Below are 23585 nucleotides of genomic sequence, written 5' to 3' on the forward strand. Positions count from 1 at the left end.
CAGTGAAAATATGTTAAACCAATAAAATATCCTTTACAATATTTAAAAAATATAATATAAAAAGTGGAGCCAATTTCTTATTCTTTGTGATTCGTCTATTATTGAACCCTCTAGAAAATAACATCAAATCCCATTTCTGATATTTGCGTCAAGTTATTGTCCACCCCATAAAACCCATTTGGCTCCATCACGCTCAGTCACTAAAGAGATAAGCACAGAGTCATATTGATGAACTGATTGGCCAATTTCTCATCCCCAGATTGCTCTTAGCATCTATCTGTCGAGATCCTGAACCCTGTGATGTGACTATATGCACCGAGGGGGGCTTAACATTAGCAAACGGCCCTCATTCTTAAATTAACAGCCACCAGCCCCCTGCTACGTGTCTGCCTATAAGCCATCCTTCTTTGACGCGTCCTCACCATACAGATGCAGCAGGAAATAGAGAGGAAGTGATAGAGAGTTAGACAACGAGTGTGAAGGAGGGAGTGAGAGAGCGATAACAAGCTATTTATCTGAAAGCTGTCGCCCGCCTTCACCTCAGTTTAAAGTAAACAGGTTTCCGTTAATGGCTCCGTCACACAAATGCACAGATAGAACATTGTTGGGAAAATGATGGCTATCGCAATAATCACTGGGCAATTCACGTAGGCATTTAGCGGTCGACGCTAGCACAACAAATTGGCTATTACAAAATTTGTATGAAATGATCTGCTGCATGCATGAAAAAATTGTGTGACGCTGTACATGATGTGACTGTCTCCATAACAAGTATTCTAGGGACTTTATGGGTTTGATTTTAAGAGTTGTGATCTTAGTATGTGGTTTGTATAGCAATGTAGAGCCCGAAGGTAAAAACAGATATTACCCCATAATGAAAAACCATTCCAGTTGTTTGCTTTGCCTCTCCTCACCAGAACATTAAGTATCCAAGTTTTTTCTCAGGCTGCATTTCCAATGGAAATTGAATGACAGGCTACTGTTTATATTTCTATTTGATGCTTCAGTTAACTGTAGATTTTGATCAAGCGCACTTTTGAAGCTTGAAGGATAAAAGAGACGTGCGTTTGAGGAATCACGCATTATGATAACGCGACAGTCCCCATGTCACATATGAAGGCGGCATTTAACGCGCGTATCAATGCGTTTGCAATTATTTTGATAAAATTGAAGAATGAGATTCTGACATTGTGAGTTCTGTTACGCTTCAAAAGGGCAAATGATTCATTCGCAACGCTCCATTTCCGCACCATGCTGATCAAACGACGCTAGACAGAGACGACTACTCGGCACTGCTTGCTTCCTTGCTTACTCGAGTTGACAAAGTAACAATGTTTTGGGTGTACACAACCCCCAATTTATTTTGTAATTGCGCAAGAATGGAGAGCACGTTGCATGGCATGATGGAATGCATGTTTGCTTAGTGCAGGGGTGTAGAGAACAATGGCACTTTTGGTGATGTTAGCTATACATATATATATATTAAGAATATGAGTTCATAAACTTGCTAAACAGAATATGTGAAATGCACCAAATAAAAGGGGTACTGAAGGAAACTGAAAAATGGAGAACAAATAAACAACTTTCTCTTCAAATTGAAGGTGCTAAAACATGAATTGAAACCGTTATGGCTCATCCATGCCCAAAAACTAAATGTTATTGCACTATAATGAGGGTGGTGTGTGTAAAAGGGTTATAGGTTAAAACATCAGAAAACAACCTACCATCAATGTACCCTTGGGCGAACCATTTAACCCCAATTTGCTTGAGAGGGATTGGCAATGTCATTCGGGTACGGAAATATAAAATAACCAAATATTAGTCTGACATTTTCAGACCCACATGAGAACATTTAATAACAGTTGTTGTCTTCACATGCTGCTTAACACCATAAGCGTCTCAATCATTTGACAACAATTCATAATGGGTTAAGTGGCGACCTTCTATGCCCACCTAAAGCTTAGCGTTTAGTTAATAATGAGTTGCCACAGATGTTTTAAATGGGTGTTTAACCCAGCAAAGCGAACGGTTGTTTATCTCTGCATGCGTGCGTCCTTTGTCTAAGTGCTGATGTGAGAGTTGATTGCTGCACGGGCCACATAATTAATGGTCCCGGCAGCCAAGGTCAAATGAAGGTGTTAGGAGCGAAGGACAAATATCTTCTGGAGTGAAAGGGTCAAGTGGAGATAAACACATTTACAGATCAGCTTTATTCCTGTTTCAGAGAGCTGCCAAAACAGATTGGGATCCAAGTGAGACTGGGGGAGGAGGGGCGTGTAGCACAGACCACACCGTTATGATATCCTGCCCAGCTTGCTAAGTACTTTTCCTGACAGAGCAAACAGTCCTAGGCAGAGAAAAATGAACAGCCAAAATACACATCTCAGAGGTTTATAGCTCAAGGCACCTGCTGTTGCACAGTTTATTTATTTACATTTACTGTCAAAATAGATCATTGGTACTATATAAATATATCATATATTCAATATTTATGTTAGTATGAGGTAAGGAGATGGTTTTGAACACTGATGTTTGTGTACTGTTTTAAAGCAAATAAAGTAAAATTGCAGCTTTAAGCATCTTAGTATTTGTGCTATGAATTTCATATAGTAACTTGCATTTCCATTTATTCTGAAAAATATATTCAGAAGTTTCTATTAGACTACAAGATCTTTTATCTGTGGCGAAAAATGTGCAACGGATGTGAGCTCGTATCAATACTGTATTCTCTCCATTTAATCTCATTCCTGTATTTTTTCTACCCTACAGGCAGCAGGCCCTCCTCCATAGCTTTTCTTAGCCACAGACGAGAGGATTTAAGTTGTTGTAGTAACTGTCACACTGCCGTAAATATTAATATTAATTAATTTCCCATTCGTGTCAGGGCCAAAGGCTGGGCTAGATTTATAGTGGGCGGGCGATTATCAAGTGGTCATATGTCATAATATCGGTAGTGAAATCTGAGGGAAGAAATCACCAGCAGACGCAATCCATATTTATAAGACAACGCTTCCTCCCTCAGCCATCCCTTTTCAGAGTCTGTCAGACGCATGTAAAAACAGGCTACAATTTAAATCACAATGGATGAATCAGCGCAAACACAGAAATTATGAACTATTAATGCACATCACACTCTCAAAAATGTATGTGGAAACACACAATCTCCTACTCCCGGTCTCTTTCCTTTACATGCAGACGTACATGTGTGCTAAAGGCCTGAAATATCATCCTTGGCCAGCTTTGCCCTGTTTTGCTTCTCTGGTTAATGACAACCAGGATTTGTGCTTTCAAAATGAACTTCTAAGCAATATTCAGCATGCCAAGCAGGTTTGATCCATCTAAATTTGGGCACCCAGACCTTCATCAAACTTTCAAACACATTCCATCTTCTACACACCTTCTGTAGGGAAATGTAACACACACACACACATTTAAAGCAAGCTTGAAAAATAAGATATCAGCGTTTAGCCTATAGCCCAGCTAGCCCATGCTAGATGACGAAGCATCATTCTCTATTGACTGACATTTCAAGGTAGCTGTATATTTGATGGAATATTTTGTCAGCATATAAATCAGTTCATTGTTTTATCAGTGATCAACTTTAAAAAAAAAGCTTTTTAAAGCAAGTAATGGGCTTTCCTCTCCGCTGCATTTCAAATTACAGTCACTCTTCCAGCGCCTATCAACATTGTCATGTAATTCTTCCTGTCGTTCCACATTGGATCGTCAGACAGCATTTGTTACAAAAGTGTTTGTGAACAAAAATAGGCTAGAATTCTAACAGATAAGGGCCTCCTTGCTAAAATAAACATTACAATAAAGCACTCCCACAAGCCCGCCTCCACCATGATGCAATCTTTGCATCACACATTCATAATTCAGCATAAACAAGGCTCTATCTAAATTCACACCCAAGAGCTTTCCGATCCCAATGATTGAACGAGTTGTCTTCCACTAGCGTACTCTTTCCCCCAGCGGGGGCAACATCTCCGCCGGGCCACTTGTTCCACTGGCAGGGCTCATTTTCAGGGACATTGTTTGCATCATGGGGTCATTTAACTGTTACAGTCACCGGCAGGAACAACTTTCTCTCGTTCTCCATCTTATTCCATCCATCTGTCTTTGTCTCTCCCTCTCTGTGATCCCTTCCTCCATCCCTCCGTCCTGGAGCTGTCACCATACCGAATCTGTGCCTGGCCTGGAGAGGAATAGCTGCTGCCAAACACAGGGCACCGGCTGCAGCACTGTCTCCATAAATAGCCCTGGTCCACCCTATGACATTACCTGCCTACGACAAGATAATCATGATGAATCGCTCCAGAGCAAAACGCACACTGAGGAACAAAGAGCAGCATCAACACAACCCAATTGTGTGTTTTTTTCTTTACTTGAACTTCTGTCTAGCGTCTGTGCCAGAAAACAGCTACCAAGGCGCCCTTTACACCTGCCGTTAACAATCGTATCCGTCTAAGATCTGATCGCGAGTACTTAGATGAGACACAACACTATTTAATGCAGACAGGGTCGGATCGGGACGTACTGTATTAACATGCACATTAGCGTTCACACTTAAACATTGGAGTCTTGTGGTCACATTTTAAATACCTCTAAATGATGTTCAATTGCTAAATCACAATCGGTTTGGACTGTGTTTAGAAAATGTTTGGACAGAGTTTGGACTACATTGTCAACTTCAATCAGATTGTCTGAAATAGATATTTAAACCAGTTGTGAACAGACTCTACAAGTAGAGATAGAAGGGCCCAATGTGATCTTATGGTAACAAACGTAGCTATTTTAGGTGATTAGGAGACATGTTATTCTGGGGTATTGGAGGGGAAAGGTCAGTCTAGACCTGCAGGAGTCGGCGGGACGTTCACTAGAGCTGACTGAAGTGTATGTGGGCTCTGACTGATAACACTGCAGTAAACTCATTTTGCCTGCCGGTCCACTGGCTGCCCCCCTTGCCAAATAGTCAAAAACACGAACATGTCCACGCCTTGCGAGCTGCCTCAGAGAATCTACTGAACGCTCCTTTTAAACAGGCCGTTTAACTCATTGCTCACGGGCAGCATATCTTACATCAATGAAAGTTTCCGATCAATAAACGTTTTCCTTCAATAAGCACTCCTGACTAATTACCAATGAAGTGACCACAGTCTCCAATTAAAGGGACAATCAATACAGTAGAATATAAAATTCACTGCAGAAAGTTTAATCAAGTAAGTAGAGCTAAGACCTTTTTAAACTCCTATCGGAGTAAAGTGCCGTTGCGCTTTTTAGGGAAAGGTACTTGACTTGAGATGAAATAAAATCCTACGAACGAAAGTATACTTCACATTGGCACCTCAGCTGTGGCTTATGGGTTAAGTACATGACAATGGATAAGAGGTATTATTGGTGTCAATTGTGTTTGTCTAATGAGGAATTGTAGTCAAACGTCTACATTTGATGGATAATTCTGCATTTAAACATAATCTCTGCATCAGAACAATCTTTTACTTCACTCGACTCGTAAATCACAGACCGGTCATTGGTACCACAACACACCACGACCTTCATGCGGCAGCGTTTGACTTGATTTGGCGCTGTGCAAACCAATTGGCATATGACATCAAAGTAACGCGAGAATGATTGGGGAGAAGGCTCCTCCATAAACATGGTCGGTGTCGTGTCATAGCTGGGCCGCAGTCTGGGGCAGAGTCGGTGTGGGGGAAAGCATTATTTTCATTGGAAATGCATGGCATTAGCCATTATGGTCTACATAAAATCCCTTTTTCCATTCAACAGAGCAAGATAAATAAAAAGCGAGCCGCATTGGGTGGGAGACTCTGTGCAGTATCTGTGACTGAAGAAACGACCCAACAGAATAAACTGGAGGTGTTGTTTCGCAACATTTTTTGTACCTGATTGAGTCTCCAGCTAGACTAAAATTGTAATATCACTATCCCAGGGTCATTCAACAGTCTATATTTTTATCCCATGCTCATTAAAGCTATGATATCAAAGACAAGTATGTGTCATGATTCTCGTGGTGAGACACGGAGAGAGGACCTAGCTGCAGATAGCGGGTAAGGGGTTAAAAGATAATTTAATAAATAATAAAACAAAGACCCACGAGGGGTAACAGAACAAAACATGGATACAATAACATGAACATGAACATGAACATGAACATGACTAAGACTATACTATACTATACTATACTATACTATACTATACTATACTATACTATACTATACTATACTATACTATACTATACTATACTATACTAAGACTTAAAATAAACTCAAAACAAGAACAACAAATACACTACACTAAACTAGACTAGACTAGACTAGACTAGACTAGACACATGGACTCACCACACAACCACAATGAACCAGCACAAGGACCAAATCAAGAGGGGAACAGGTGTAGGGCATTGTCAATAACGAGGATGGGAACAGAGACGAGACCAGAGATAGAGCATAATGGAAGACCATAACAATAATTGACTCTCTCCACATTAAACATGAGGTTCTGTCATGATCCTGCCACTATACTAAGAGAAACATGACATGGTGCAGCGGAATCATGACAGTATGTCTTAACATGTTAAATTAATATATTTTATGCACAGTTTTGACTGTAGCGCGCAACGGTTTCCCACATGGAAGTCACTTATAAGGAAACAGCTTAACGTGGCTCAGGGCAGCGATAAACTAAGAACACAGAATTTCCCCCACAGCACAATCTGATGTTGTGGGCATCCCCAGCTATGCCGACCGGGTCTCTACGCTTTCTTTCAAATCGCTCAAGTGGAACTTTGATGTTATGCGTCTCTGTTTGCACATGACGTCAAGGCACTGCGCTAAGTGCCGAGGGAGGGCAGCAAGTGATTTTCTCTATATGAGTTCACTATAACAAACGCCAAATACCTGTGTTTTTAGTCGTTTTTGACTGTTCAAATCGATCATACCATGAAAGGTTTTTTTATTGTATTGCAAAAGTTGATGTTCATGAAGGGGGTAAAGTGCTAGTATTGACTGAGAAAGCAACATAAAACTGTCTTTTAAACCTGCATCTGCAGTTGGGATGAGCCGAGCCAGATGACTTTCTTAAATGCTTTACAAGGTTTAACGTACCTAAACAATGACCAGGTAAGCTCAAATTTCTGCTCAAGAACCTTGTAATTGACACTAGCTGCAATGATCGACTCCTGGGGCCTGTACAATGAAGCCGGTTTAGGTGGCTAGCCAGGTAAGTTTAGGATTAGTTTGTGCCAACCCTGGGGTTTAGCTACCATAAAAGTAACTCAGCTTTAATCTTTGTTCATCGCCATGGTATTATGCTCCACGACTTACCTGTTCCGGAGCAGGGTTTGATCTAGACTTGAGGTCTCATAACGAAACTGAACCAATCAGCTGGAAACAAGTTTACATATAAGTGATGCAACTAATTCACTGCGCGTACAAATATAACATCAAATACAATGGTTACTATACAGTTCAAATCGGATTTTAGAGATAACATTTGCTGCCTTTCCCTTACACACACATGAAATGTATTTTTTTTCATTCTATTACTGTACTAAATGCAATATGTATTTCTTCGCATAGCATTTTTTATATTCTTGTCTGAACATCTAGGAACACTTTCACTGTGTAATAAGGACATTTATCTTCTTTTCTAAAAATGCCTTCCATTAAACAGCTACAGTGGGTTACAGACAAACCATTGACAGTTGACACATCTTTTAACACAGCAATTTTTTTCTTTTTTTCTAAAATCAAGTTACACTTAGAATTCAATTAAATATTGTATCATACAGTAGGCCTACATTTTAAAATATATAAGAAGTACAGTACATTTATCTCTTTAACTCTGTCAGAGCACACAGATAGTTTCTCTTCATCATGTACTTCAACCTCAGTAATAAAGGTAAACTTAATGATAAGTAATATGGGCAGGATGTTTTCACACACACACATATTATAAAGATACATCGTATATAATTTTTACTGTAGTATTTACTATAGGAGGCTATATTACAGTAAATCTTTGTACCATAGAGTCGTTTAACTTGCGGAATAACTCATTCAGCAGTATTTCTGAAACAGTTCTCTCTTTTGTGTAGACAGCAGAAACATATTTCTCTGTGGCTGAAATACATCTCATATTTGCCCATACAGTAACTATTTCCTGAGAAAAGTAATGAATTCCCTATTTCCATGTTGAACGAGATTGGTTTTGCAATGCCGACGTCATTCGTTCATGTGCATGCGCGGGTGAACTAATCTAAGTTTCAGGATCAAAGTTTGAGTTGACAAAAAACTCCATGAGCTGCTTCATGGTACCAACAAACCTTGATCGTGTTGGTTTGGTTTTGTCAACCCAAAACCAATCCTGTAACCCTGGGTTTGTCAAGCTACATTCATGGTACAGGCCCCCGATTAAACAGATGAAAGTGATAAATCTCGCGTTAAGCATTTCTCCCCCATATAAGTCCATTATAATGAAACACCTTAACAACAACCACGTAAAAACTCATTTCTATTCAACCTTAAACACTAGCTATTTCTTAAAAGAACAAACTTTTATTCCAGGAATAAGAATAGTATAACATTAAGCTTGTTCATCATTAATGTTCAATTAACTTGGCTCAAGGCAGCGAAAAACTAAGAACATAAAACGTTGCTGTTATCATGTTATGTTTGATTTCAGTTATAAACAAATGTATTTATTGTGTTTTTCCGTAGTTGTTGTTTCGGTAAGTTAAGCTGTTTCCTTCTATGGCCTTCTATGGGAAAGAAACGCTTAACGTGAGATTTTTCACTTTATCCATTTAATAAGGGCTCGTTCTTTTAATGGAAGCTTGTGTTTATTACAAGTAAGGGTTGACAGAAATTTGGGCTTACCTGCTCGTTGTTCAGAGGCCTATTGTAAAAAGCAATTTTGGTTTTTATGTTCGCGTTTAGTTTGCAGACTCAAGAAGGCGGGTCTCGTCACAATGGTAACTTATGCTACACGGCTAACCTGCTCTGGAGCAGGATTTATTCTGGTTTAGAGATCAGCTGTGAGTAAAGTGGCATATATTTGAGGCAATAAAGCCACTCCCCTCGTATCTCTTGCTCCAAAATAAGAGAAGTTTAAAGTGATAAGGAAATATTTTCCTGCTAATTGTTTATATTTATATTGTATTGATTATAATTATGTATAATTCATATAAATCATATAAAAATTTATCAATTAATAATAAACAAAGCATTTAAATTAATATAACTATGTGCTCTAGGTATAAATACAAACTTCAGCTTTTTAAAGTAATGAAACATACGTGGTTTCATTTGACCTTTTTGTGAACCTATATCAAATATTTAAATTGGGTTATTTGAATTGCATTGATATAGTCAGTAGTTGTCTTCTGGAAACTTTCACTGCAGCAGTGTTTATTCCTGCCTGGTAAATGTGTTTGAATTATTTGCATAAAGTTGAGCAAATCTCAACTTTGTTGCATCGCTAAAACACGCCCACTTCATGTCGTCAACGGTGACAGACGCTCGTGTCGCCAGAAGTTGCCGGCTCTCCATTGAAATGAATGACATCACCTCGCTTTGTCGCTGGCGGTGTGAACGCACAGTAAGTGTTTGTTTCATACAGCGTGAAAGCCTGTGTCCCTGGGCCAGCTGGTTTCACGCGTAGGCCATTATTGTTCATGTTGCTCCGGGTCTATCAGTCTGTAAATGCCCGCAGGAAGAGCGCAATATAAACAGATGGAGATCCAGGAACCATCGGGTTTCATTTTCTAGGAAGCCCTTTTGGCAATTCTTCAAAGTTATGAAATGAAACATCCACAAAACCACACACACATTGACAGGGGTAGTGACATTCTAGAAAGCATCTGTTATCAGTAAAAATAAAAAGCACCTCGATGCACTAACAAGGGCAGCGGGGCTGTGATAGATTTCAACATGAGACAGAGACCAGTTTTTGTCCAATTACCCCTAAACACTGTACCACAACTAAAGCCCGATGCGAGGCGGCACACAGCCATTATGATTCATGCGTTTCCAGTGAAGACAGATAATTGGAGTAATAAGTGACACTGGGTAATAGTTTAAATGCACCTTGGATGTATGGAGTTGTGAGACACCTGATCACCTCTCTCTCTGCCACTGAGAGAAAGAGAGATGACTAGCTTATGAAGCAAGGCACTTTGATTCACAAAATGATGAAAAAAAGAGAAAAAAGTTATGAAATATCCAGAGACGATCATTCAAACATTACACTCCAAATATAAACCATTTGTTTTAGCACGTGGAGTAATTGTGTCTGTGCAGGCACAGAGATGTATATCGCTCACCTTTTTATCCACTACCTGTGAGTGATGAGCACTGCCAAATAGTCAAACCCCAGCCTTTCAATGTTGCATATGTGACTTTATAACTTAGTAATGGAGTAAATATTAAAAAACACAGAGGCTGTTCTTGGTTACGTGGAACGTGGAGAAAAAAAGTATTATGGATCTTTGCAAGCTTACAACAGCTTCTTGTAAACAACACAAAAAAACATTAACTGCATTTGCTACATTGTGTTACCTCAAGACTTCTGCTGCAGAATTTGGTTAGTGTATATAGGGACCTGCATATAGCTCACAAATGTGTAACCTAATCATTTTGGGAAGCCAGTACAGATATCACAATATCATATTCTTTCCGCTTTTTGTAAAAGTTTGCAGATTTCTGTCCATTTTCAACCAACTTGATGGGCAGCGCAGTGAGATTAGTAAATCTGAAAAGAACATTAAAACATGTGCGAAATGTGTTCAATGGGTGTTATTGTTAGCATTTATGACTGACAGAAAGTGAACCTCTAATATTGAGAAACAAACAATGAAGCAGGCCAGTGGAATGCGCAAGGTTTTGTAAGAATTGGCAGCTATGACATTTTGAAAGAAAATGAATCATCTTCCTTAGAATGAGTGATAACAAAAAAGGTATGCAGTTTTGAAAGACGTCTGAGCGTTGGCTGGACAGAAATGTCATATTGGGTTACCCAAAATGAATTTCTGGCTTACCCTGTTATTAAAGCCTGTACTGTTGTTTATTGTTTCATATATCAGATTATTTTATTGAAATCTTTTTGGTCTGTTTTTTTTACTGAGTGGGAACTTGCAAAGTTAGGTACACAAAAGTGACGAACTGACCCTAAAATGAATTGAAAAATGCATAGGCCTATACTGCAAATATTTACTTAAGAATAATATAATGCATATAATATAATATAATATAATGGAGTAAGTAATTCTGCACTTCCAAGTTTAAAACCACTAACAGCATGATTTTCCTCTCTCTCTCTTTCTGTTTTCATGCCACCAGAGCGCTGCTGGCTTCAGTTCAAGGTCAGAGAGAGTATCTGAAAGACGGGGGCGGCAGAGAGGACTCGGCCTGGGCTAAAGCTGGCATGCTAAATGACTAGAGATTCAGAGCTTTGAGCCGTGCATCTCTCTTACGAGCAGACGGCTCAGCTGAGGCCACTGCTGTGAGCTATCAGTCTTTAGATTCCCTCTGAAGTGGATGGGTATTGATATTTCAAATTCTCCTCTGTGTTGTCAGTGGCCTTGCATTAAGAGTTATCTCAGAAAACACAGAGAGCACAGCACAACAGAGGCAGTGTGCTAAGAGACAGAACTGGGAGTGAAAAGACTACTGCAGGGTCTGAATAGAGAGAGAGAGAGAGAGAGAGAGAGAGAGAGAGAACACCTACAAAAATACAGAAGTGTACATTGGAACATGGTGTTTTCGACAAGGTGCATGGTAACATATAAAGCATCTTGATTGTTTATATTTAACCAAGTGGATTGTTGAAATGCAACCACCATATGTTTATAATATTAGGCTGCACTTTTATTGATAAAATAACTTTCTCAGAAATGACCTGAAATAGAAGAATATGCACGCGTTCGTGGACTCCCCTTAACTTCTGGTACACTGTCTCAAATAATATAGTGCCCGTAGATTATGTCTGATAACAATCAAAAGAAACCGAGAAGAACCGTTAATTGGTTAAACTTGCCACTCCAATATTTTGAATTAGGACTCCGATTCCAAGCTCAACACTAGATGTCAATGTCCCATTCAGTTTCTCTAAATGTTGCAAAACTAAAGGACCCATTCAAAAAAAAAATGTAATACATTTTATTCAACAAATCGTCATTATAGAATACAATTATATTATAAATTAATATTAACATAAATAAAAAAATATATATATAAATACTTAGATAATTAGACACTAGCCAGACGATAAACAAACACAGACCGGAAGTTAACTGCAGTCCAGGCACCCACGTCCAATGAAATATACAATGCAGTATTATAAAACAGAATTTTGGAAAATCCACACTACTCTTGCTTTCTGTGAGTCTATGATTTTTTAATGTGATCTGGATACTATCATTTGTTTTCACTATCAAAAGTCTTTGTTTATAAATTTGCATTTTGACTAGCTTTCATCAATTTCTTTCCAGACACAAAAATAAACATTAAAGCTCTAAATGCAAGCTCAGGCAGTTGAATGGTTTGGCAGTGAAAATGCACAAAACCTGGTAAATTGTTATGTGTCTAACAATTTAACTTCTCATAATGTTTAGATTGTGTGTTTTGCTGCTAGCGATAGTAAAAGCTTTAAAGGAAAAATGAAATTATCCAGAATACTTTAACAGTTGTCCCCTGCAATGGATATAATTATAGCGTATTAAGAGGCCAAAGTATATTTTCTCCTATCCTTGAGGAAAACTGTAATGCTCATAATGCTCATGTATTTATAGACTTAATGAGTTCTTAGTTATGCTTCATTCCAACGCAAAGTTTGCCTCATAAGATTATACTAAATAAAATATCTTTGGCAAGATTTTGGCCATAGCTGTATCCCTTGTAGCCACAGCCGCTTTTAGCTAAGGATGAACATCTGAGAAGCAAAAGTGGCCATATTGTTCTCCATTTAATCTCAATGCAGTCTATGGCAACAAACTTTGGAAAAGCATTGTGTACACAATGCACCTCATAACAAATCTTGCCTCAGCAGAGCAGCTGTCAGTGAAGTGTGTCTTGAAACCGATGTTTAGCCACCGCTCAGAAATATGGAGTAGCGTTTTTTAAAACCGATTTGAACGGGGCAGCCAGACAAACAGAAAACACACACACAGAGCTGACCTTGCAGAATCATTTTTCCGCTGATAGAGGGTAAAATAACGCTAGTAAAACGAAACAAACCAAATGTCAATGGAACCACAAAATATATCCCTAGAACTCCTCAGCTTCAGCTGTTTGTAAACTGGGAGGCCAAAAATGAAGCCAAATGCAAAACAACTGATGCAATCAATTATTCTACCCACGTAAAACAACAACAAACATAATTTATTGGAGATGAAATTGCACTTCCATGGGGCTGGTGGGGTGCTTTCTCTTTGCAGGGAAGATGCATTACATGTCGAGGAGAGGCATACGGTGGTAAAGGCAGGGGGTGAGACAGAGAGTAAGTTATGATGGCGGGACAACAGAAGATATGGGGCCCGGGTTCGAACCCAGCGTGTGGTCATAGGGGCACAGAGTTTCTGTGGCATTGTGGTTACGCCTGAGCGCGCCCCGAAGCAGGGAGCACACACGGAAAGCCCAACAAGAATGCAAAGATGCATACATAACAGATGAGTCTCTCTCTCTCTCTTTCATACAAAACAAATACAAATCAGTCAGTTCACACATAGTGATACTTTTCCACTGAAAGTCAAAATTTATGAACACAGAGATAAATATATTTTTCCCCAGCATGATTCGAGCTCTCATTCAGTTTTATTTATAAGCCTAAATTTTTGCCTCAGATGTTTCATATCAAGAATTTAAAATAAAAACAAATAACACCAACTGGAGACATATTTTATAAAAAATAATATGAATAACAAGACTCTAGGGAAAACCTTAATGAGAGATGTTTCAGTTTATAATGATGTTTAAGTGCAGATTCTGTTGTCTTGGCATCGATAAGATCTATTCTGAAACCAAAGTGGCAAATGTAAGGCAACTCAGGTCTATTTCTAAGAAAAAAAAGCGGGAGACTGAAGCAAAGTATCCGCCAATTTAATCTCGCTGGTGTCTAGGAGAAACAACTTGACATCATAATTGATTTTCCAACCAAATTAATGTTATAGACATACCCGTTTCCACAAACTCTGTTTAATGTGCACAGCTGTACCATTGTACTTCACTGTCCGTTTCTCATCCGCTCCCTCTCTCGTCTCTGTCACACACACATACACACAAGTAATACAAGCGTAACCAGTGACACCCTACATGATTAAGCCAGAGATGGACTGTGTTGAAAATAGGTCAAATAGTTCCTGCTCTCATGATTCACACTGCCTTAGAGCGAGAGAGAGCGAGAGAGAGAGAGAGAGAGAGAGAGAGAGAGAGAGAGAGATGACTTAGAACATGCACTATCCTACACAGAACCCACAATGCCTTTCTACATGATTTACTGTAAGACATGCGAAGGAGGACAACTCAGCTAATCCTCTGGTACATATAAACATACAGGAGAGGGAGGAGATAGTAGCAAGTTTTTTTTCATTTCATTTTAAATATTGCAGTACAGTATATAAACACAGAATATAATATTCTATTCTGTACATAATATATAATTTTATAAAATGTTTGTATGTATATACAAAAATGACCATAGAACATGAGTAAATACTACAGCCCTACCAGCAGAGGAGAGGAGAGAGAAGGAAGGAGAAAATAGGAGAGAGGATGAGTCTGGACCGGCTCACCAGCATTCATCTGGGAGCCTCCAGCACACTGGCACAGGTGTTCAGACAGGGACAATTCAGCTCCAAACATGAGTAATGAGCACTCAGGGGGAGTGTGTGTGCAGGTACACAACACACACACACACACACACATACGTGTTGTTTTCTCAGTTCTGTTTTCTCTGCCCTTGCTGGTGAAAGCAGATCCCTGCAGGTTCACCCTAAGGTAAAGCAGCCTGCCTACATTAACCAAAGCATAAGTTTAAGCCAAAAACAGTTACATTTTGTGAGCAAAAACTTTCGTGAATCCACTTCAGCAACCAAAACTGTGTGAGCTTGTTCTACAGAGCTTTTTTTGCAGTGGAAACGAACGGCCGTGAAAACAATGCAAACGTATCTGAGTACTGCGAGAAGAAAAAAAGAAATAAGGACACCTGTGATTGTTTGTGTGATCCGAAAGAGAAAGGCGAAGCGACAGATTGCTCCAAAATCCAATTAGGCCCGTGCTCCTTTTCCCTGCGAGCCTAGCGTGCGGCGCTCTCGGTGAGAGAGTAGCGAGGGGAAGCGGAGAGGGAGAGATAATGACTCAGAGTGGAGAAAGACAGAAGAGTTAGAGAGAGGCTTTATGTCAGCACTGTAAACCTTCAAGCCTAACAGCCCTGAAAACCCTCTTCAGCACCTGGAAGAAGAGCAGCTGGCCTGAAGTTCGGTCAGCACAAGAGCCGGGATCATTCTGCCTATTACACCGACAAAGTGAGCGTGAAGAGACAAAGAGGAAGTCAGCATTTCATCAGAGTCATCGCCAGCATGATGGCTTTCCCGCAAAGTACAAATCTGGCCTCTCAATCATTTACATCCTACTCTCTCTTTTTAAATAAAATAAAAAATCGTTCATTTCCATCTGCACTAGAAGTTTGGTATTAATTGTTAACATGATCTAGTGCTCCAAAGTTATTTGTTTATGGGTCGTTAAATCGTAAACGGAATAGCGGTCCTCATTAGATTTCATTAATGTCTCAACATGAATATTGATGTCTATCTGTCTCCCTGATGCAAAAACGTAATAGATCTAAATACGTTTGAAACAGTGACGGTCAGTCTGTCATTCTGGCACAGCGTGATGGTGCTTAAAACCCTGTAAGGTAAGCGATAACTCACACCATGGCATTGGTGAGGGGTCCAGAGGATTCATGAAGCCCCTTTCCATAATTCACCAGCAAAGATCATCGGCTTCTGTTGGGACTGTCAGTCTTGGTGACTTATGACCCTCTGGTTCAGCCCTGGGCTTCAATCTATTGCTTAAGTTTTGAGCACATTTTAAAGTTCAATATGATGTATTCTGTACTGTTCCATAAGACGTATAATATTTGGGAGATGATTTAAGGGGACAGTTCACCTGAAACTTAAAATTATTTCATCATTTACTCACACTCATGTGTTATGAAATTCTATTTTAGTCTTTTTGAGAAGCATGCAGACTGTCTCTCACATTTCTCATGGTTTATGATGTAATTCCTAAAACTATAGCCAACAGCCTGGTAACTCTGTCTAATGTGCTTGCTACTTACTGTATGCCAATTTATACTTGCATTTGGTACTCTGCATTAATTTGGAACCCTGTTTGCTATTACACCCACAAAAAGTGCCACACATACGAGGAAAACCGAAAGAACAAAGAGCAGTAAGTATGATGGAGCAGGAAAACGCGGTTGAAGGGTTGTGGAATTGTAAGTGGAAGGCCTAGAATGAGAGACTGACTGATAGCAACATTTTTCGCTCAGATCTTTTCCATTTTTCCCTTTTATCTACTCATGTATTTCTTCCTATTTCTTTCTGATTATGTGATAGAGGAGACCATATTTTAGGGGACATAGTTAAAGCGAATGTATCACTGCGGGCGAGAGAGAAAGATAATGCTTTTAACTGCGGGACGCACCATGAAAATTAATAACTGCTTTCATGAAGACAAGCTTCCACATCCTCTGTTCTCGGAGGGTGGCACATTCGCCCACGAAAAATGCAACCGTGCTTTAAGACAAGCAGTCGGGACAGTTCATCGTCGGCCCCCCAACTGTGGGTGGAGTTTTGTTTTAATGTGGGCAAAAAGTGGAAGTGGAGTGGGAGGGTTGATGAGATAATCTAAAATAAAAATTATTTAATCATTTATTCACCCTCATGCCATTTTAAACCTGTATGACTTTTTCTTCTGCAAATGGAGATATTTTAAAGAGGGTCGGTAACCAAACAACACTGGCCCCTATTGACTTACATTGCATGGACACAAAACCACTTGACACATTTCTAAAAATATCTTGTTTGTGTTCCATAGAAGAAAGGGTCATACACAGGTTTGGAATGAGATTCTGGTGAATAAATGATGGCTTTAATAGGGGTGGGGAGAAACCCGAAAATCTTTATACTGTCTCCAAAATTACCTTTTGGCCATACCTGGCAACAATTTGTGTGTACAGAATTTTTTTTTTTTTTGAATGACACGCTGTTTTCATTTACAACTCAACCCTTCAATGCCCTCAACTTCAGAGAAACCCAACACTCAGGAGAGAGACATATCATACACACGACACAAAAACACTCAGATACACCCAAATACACTCGCTCTCTCTCTCTGGTTGTGCCTTTGTTGCACGTCGTATTTTCATTTCTGCAGCGGTGGCGAGAGGCCCGTGACATGCACTATTGATTTCAGCTTCAGTCAGCACAGTCATCTGACAGGCGCCACACGTATGAAAACACTCAGACGGATAGTGGCTGTGTCTTTTTCATCTCTCTTTGTGCCAGCGTGCTCTCTCTCTCTTTCAGTCTGTCTCCCTTTCCTTCGCACAAACACGAACACGCTCCTACCAAAACACATACAGAGACATTGCACCTGCATAAATATTTTATGCTGATGCTTGCAGATCCTGGCTGTAATTAAAACTACCCAGCAAAATGAATTCACATTATCTCTGTTTGAATCCCAACAGTCACCGCGTGTGTGCTCGCGCGCTCGAGACGAAAGATCAGGAGCCCGCGCCCTGGCGCTACGCTTTTCCACCTGGGAGGGAGGAGGGGATGGTGCCACTGCAGCTGCTCCGATCCAAAAACAAACACCTGCAGTTTGACAGCCCGGGTGTCTCCTCCACCCGCTGAACATTAACATCCTCCTAAGTCATTTATGAGCCGAAGATAAAACTCCAACCCCTCTTGGAGCATCCAAACAACACAAAGGGCAGCACCTGCGTCTTGCGTTCCCTCTGCATGATACGAGAATATCCACCAACCGCTCAATTAAAAGAGGCTTCGTGGGTATTAGATCAGCACAGAGCTTAGATCCTACCCAGATGGGCGGAGGGGATCAAATGCTTCCGTGTTATGTAAGGGTTAGATTGATGGGGTTCTGATGTTTTTTTTCCATCACTGACAGCTGGATAAATGAAAAAGCAATATTTGTAAAAAAACATCGAATTTAACCGTATTCACAATGGCACGCAAACCGTGCAAACAGTGACATAACCCTCTCAGGTGAGATTTCTCACTGCTTCAGTTTCACAGAAAGAAGTCAAAACTGCTCCAGGTTGAACAACAAAAGCTGCATTTAGAATAACAACCTTTTTCACAATAGACCACTCGCTGGGATGCCTGAACAAGTGGTCTGCTTTTTATAAGTAAGTCTTGTATAATAAGTATAATATAATAACCCAGTCAAATGTGTTTCTTAGGGAGCGTTTACAAAAGACATGTTCCTGCATTCAAAAACAGAAAAAATACACTTAAATGGATAGTTCACCCAAAAATGAACATTCTTTTTTATTAATTTTCTTTTTTTATTTATTTAATTTAACTATGCTTCATGTCATGGCAGAACACAAAATATATTTTGAAGAGAAGAAAAGTCATATAGGACCTAAAGGTTTTGAATGACATTAGAGTGAATAAATAATGACAAAATATATACATTTTGGTAGAACTATACCTTTTAAATGTTTGACGTTAGTTTTTATAAATAATATTCAGTCGCAAACTATAAAGTCATCCAACAGCAAGGTGAAAGACTGACAGCGTGACAAGACACATGAACACTGGGGTACAAATTTTTTGTATTTGAGATTAGAAATTGATTGTTGGTCAAATTTACATTTTACCTAAACACATACCTATAAATAGTGAATTCAGAAAAACCGAAAATAATTTTGAAAGGGTCTGTTATTTTTTTCAGTTTACTTCATAGAATGTTAATACTATAATAATTTTTCCTTATTTTTCAGGTTTTAGTCACAACATAATGACCATAGTTTCATGTCCTTTTAGTAAACTGTTTGTGAACTATCATCTATTACTGTATAGGCACAAAACTGTAGAATGTAATTGTGTTCCTTTAGCTCAACTGTTAGAGTTCTGCTTTTTGCGGTTTAGCAATGCAGAGCTCATGGCTTAATTTGTAGGGCAGCCATATCAAAGAATTGCATATCTTGAATCCTCTTGTCGGTAGCTTTGGATAGTATCTGCCAAACGCATAAATGTGAAAAAAAAGTGAACAACAAGGGTTTTTTCAAATAAGTAGCATGCTGTGACCTAGCTTGCGCAAACATCTGCTCTCTGTTGCAAGCCTCAGCCAAATTCTGCAGCACCAATCTAAGCGTGGCCTTTCATATCTAGACCTTCGCAGCTGAACCCCGCCAGTTCTCACTACCCCTCTCCGGCTTCTATCAAAGTCACTGATTGTCTCTCTTCCTCAACCCTCATGTCCCCGCAGAAGGTCACAGAGAGCTACGGATGATGCCGAAAAGATGATACGCAATGTATGTTGCTGCTTTCCAAGATGCCGAGCGAGCTGTCGGGATGTTGTGGCATGATCCAATCATCTCAGGTCATCAGACAATTTTTACTCCAAGTCTTACAAATGACAGAAACTACTTGACAACATTTGTATATATATATATATATATATATATATATATATATGTGTGTGTGTGTAGTATGAAGCTGCCCTTCAGCAATAAAGGTTAAAGCAACACATACCAGGGGGATGTTACCCTTAAAATGTGCGATAGTAAGGTGTACTTAGAGGAGGACATGAGTTATGTTTGCGGTTTAGCTTTTTCAGCACAGAGCCTTTAGCGCAGCACCAAACCTGAAGTCAGTGAGTGACAGCGCTTTAAGGTCTAGACAATAAGTCTTGTTTAATAATACCATGGCATTGCTTTTTCCAGTTTTCTAAGGTTTTCAATACACAGACTTAAAATGTTCAAAAAGACAGAGGTACAGGATTCACACAAAATGCTTGCGGACTACGCTGTATTCAATCTCTCTCCTACAAAAGCATCCCCTCGCTCACGGTCTACTGGAAGTAATTCATCTTGTAGTGTGCTACTGTAAACACTGTGATTACAGCCATGCGCTCGCATTCATGTCTGAAGAAAGACATGCATCATACAGCAGGACAGTCAAGATTTATTGCTTGGAAACACATGGACATGCAAACACCCACACATGTTACACACAAATACCCAATCACCATGAGCTCCCCGTTCACCCATGGCCAGTTGTCAGCTCACTGGCACCCAGTGCAGGCAATTAGAAGGAAATCTGGAGGACAGCGTCCCAGAATTCCTCTCTAACCCCCAACAGGGAGTTGGAACGGTTTAATGGAGACTGATTCAGAAACACTAGCCCACTTCTCGGAGACGGTCAGCAAATACGAAACCAGGTCCCAGTGCTCCAACACCAGCACCGGACTCGTAACACCAGGCAATCAAACACATGGAGGGGAGGGAATGTGCTCTGCTTGTGTGCAGGAGTGTGTATATGCTTATAGTGTGTGTGGTTGTGTCTACATTTATATTTGTACATGTGTGTATATGACTCCATTGCTACAAGTCTACATAAAAAGAAAATTTTAGAAATTGGTTTCACACATTAAACTGTGAACTCAACTTCAATGCCATATGCGTTTGGAAGTGCAGAAATAAACGCAATTAATTCAGACGTGACTTTTTCACTAAGCACAATCCTTACAATGCTAAAGGCAATTTTATGCCATGCAATAAAATGTTTTGTTATGGCATTAATAACTTGCGCTCAAACTAAGCAAAAACCTCAACAAAACAACCTAAGAAGTCTTGTAAATCCCAAACTACACTCTTATATCAGGCCTACTGATATTAAATTTTACAAGTTAAATATTACAATTTAAATTAATTGCAGACTATTTAGAAAAAAATTAAGAATTGTGTTCTATTAGGACATTTTAAGAAACGTGAGCGTGATAAAATGTGTGTGTGCATCAGAGCGGAACTGTGGCTGTACACGTGAGTGTGTGTGAGCATACAGTGTTTTTCCTGTGCAGATTGGCCAGAGCTGACCCCTGGGAGTGACTGGTGCCATCTGACCAGCTGGTGAGAGAGCTCCACTGACAGGGCCCATCTTACCACCAATTCAGCTCTTTCCTGTCATCCCCTCCCATCTATTTTTCCCATCCCACCCTGCCGCTCATCACACGAGCGCTAATGATGCATGCTGGGTAATTAAGGTTTAAATTAAGTTGCGCATTTGCATGGCATTCTGGCGTCAAGATCGGCATGCTCCTTGAAAAGCCACATTAGGACAAAAAAGACAAAAACAACATAGATCTTGTGAAACAAAAAGGTTCTGAGAGATTTAAGACATGTTTTCAAACAGCTGTGGTCCACTTAGTTGAGTGTTTCAACGCTCCTCTGAGCTCCCTGAACAACAGCAGTGACGCCAAAAAGACAACGGCTTTGTTTTCCCAAGCTTGATGTTCTTAGGTCACAGCACGAAATCCGAAGTTATGCATCTCTATCAGATCAGCAACCCAATTTATTTAGCTCTGGGATAGCACTGTGCTTGCTCTGAAAAGGCCAGCATAAATCTCAGCCTGTTTTTGCAGAGCTCGCCTTATTTGTCATTGCTGTCCTTCTGTTTTATCCCTTTCTCTTGTGCTCTGGCATTTTAACGCCAAACTCTCTCTCAGAAGTTTTAGAAATTCTCTACATCGCCTACCATACATCGGACCAAGCATTTTTTTGTGATTGCTAATGACAACAGAAAAGTCTAGAATGTAGATATGCCAGTTGAAGCCCAACTGGTACAGCATTGAACTTGCTATACCAAGGTCATAGGTTTCATTCTTAGAGACAAAATTGTATGCGTTGCTTCGGATAAAAAAGAAAACACATTGCCAAATACATTCATGTAAAGACATGAAACAACAACATCTTGTAAAAACAGAGATGATCCTAACATAAACGTTTTCAATTAATTAAACTTAAGACAGGATTTGTTTATAAAAAAAAGACAACTGGTGGGTTCAAGACTACTATAGCATTCTGATGTAATTTTGATGAAATCGTTTGTCTATTCATTTTTTGGGAGTGCAGAGCTGTGCAGGGAGTCTACAAGTCTTGTCAGACGCACACGTATGAAAGCACCTGAGTATTGAGTCACATCATGAAATGTTTGTTACCCCAACTCCAAATGCTTTTATGGCTTTATATTTGTTTATCATTTTCCCAGAAGCCTTTGTATTCCATTCCATTCTAACTCGTCTCACCTTGCGAAATTCTTCATGCATAAACTCATTTTTCATAATGTTCAAAATTTCATGGAGCGCTAGAATGCAGAAAATTGAATGCAAATATTCAAGGTTCTGATTCCATGATTGGCAGTCTGCTACACAGAAAGAGCCCAGGCTCAACCGGCAAGTTACTTCCAAGGAAAATAAATCAGGGCACGCAGGTAAGTAGACAGAGATTCCACTTGTACTCTGACAAATAATTGAACTGTTCCATATTCATCACTGCCCCAGAGACACAATTAGATCTCTTATCTCCATGTTTGTGTTCCTACAAACACATTAACACCTTTCCATAGCAGCCATGGAAAACACACTCCACTTAAAGTCCTAGAGATTACGTAGTCATTGAAAGCCTCATTGAACCCTGTGGAGAATATTAAGGAAAACGCATGCAGCCGCTTTGTGTAATAAATTAAACTGATCAAGCAGATAGATATGTAGCAATGTGCCATAAAGGTCAATGAAATATTGATGAGGGGAGAGTAGCTATAATATTGCTCATGCCGAGAAAACTTAAACTCTTGTAATGAAGCCATTTAGATTTATATAATAATCACTACTTTAATGAATGCAACATTCATAACCTTGCTGAATGGATTCTGGTGAGCTCATTAAAGTGTCCGAAATAAGGTACCTCGTGTTAGATCACAACAACAAACAAAACACTAGAAAACGAGAACAAATTGAACAAATAAAAATGTAGGAGGAACAATTACAGAGAAACTTAGACTCGATGAGGGAAGATTCACTGCCAACCTGATTCCCTACCAATACTTCATTGCCTTTCATTGCCAGCGCGTGCAACGTACAAACTGCATAATCCGATTGTAATCTTTCACATATGATCTAAAAGACTGATCTGAAGACAGGCTACCCAAAGCGTTTCTTTTCATGCCGATCCGAAGTTTTCGATCCACCTTACCTTTACTGGCCATGATGCCGCACTGCCCGGAGAGCACCAGAAACAGCATCGGCGTTATCAAGCACATCTTCATGATGAGCCAAACACTTCGACCAGAACGATGACCTAATTCTTTGTCGCTTGCTTTCCTTCACTTTATCTAGAAAGCACCAACCTGGGTCTGTCCTTGAGCGTTGCAAAAATGCAGACGGTGAAGTGAACTCCCAGCAGCGCGAAACGCGGTCCGAGCGCACACGGTCTGCGAGTCTGCTGCGCGCACAGTTGAAACCTCGGGATCGGGC

The 23585-nt window shown here is 39.8% G+C and overlaps 1 protein-coding gene across 1 annotated transcript in view; it reads right to left on the reverse strand.

The window, feature by feature from the left end:
* Positions 1-23575, reverse strand: part of clstn2a (calsyntenin 2a) — a 184163-nt gene extending 160588 nt beyond the window's left edge. The window contains exon 1 of the mRNA XM_079451908.1: positions 23305-23575. Coding sequence (XP_079308034.1) covers positions 23305-23377 — 73 coding nt within the window. The 5' untranslated portion in view covers positions 23378-23575. The remainder of the gene's footprint in view (positions 1-23304) is intronic.
* Between the last annotated feature and the right edge of the window lie 10 nt (positions 23576-23585).

The sequence above is a fragment of the Barbatula barbatula genome (assembly GCF_947034865.1).
Source record: "Barbatula barbatula genome assembly, chromosome: 3".
Classification (NCBI taxonomy): domain Eukaryota; kingdom Metazoa; phylum Chordata; class Actinopteri; order Cypriniformes; family Nemacheilidae; genus Barbatula; species Barbatula barbatula.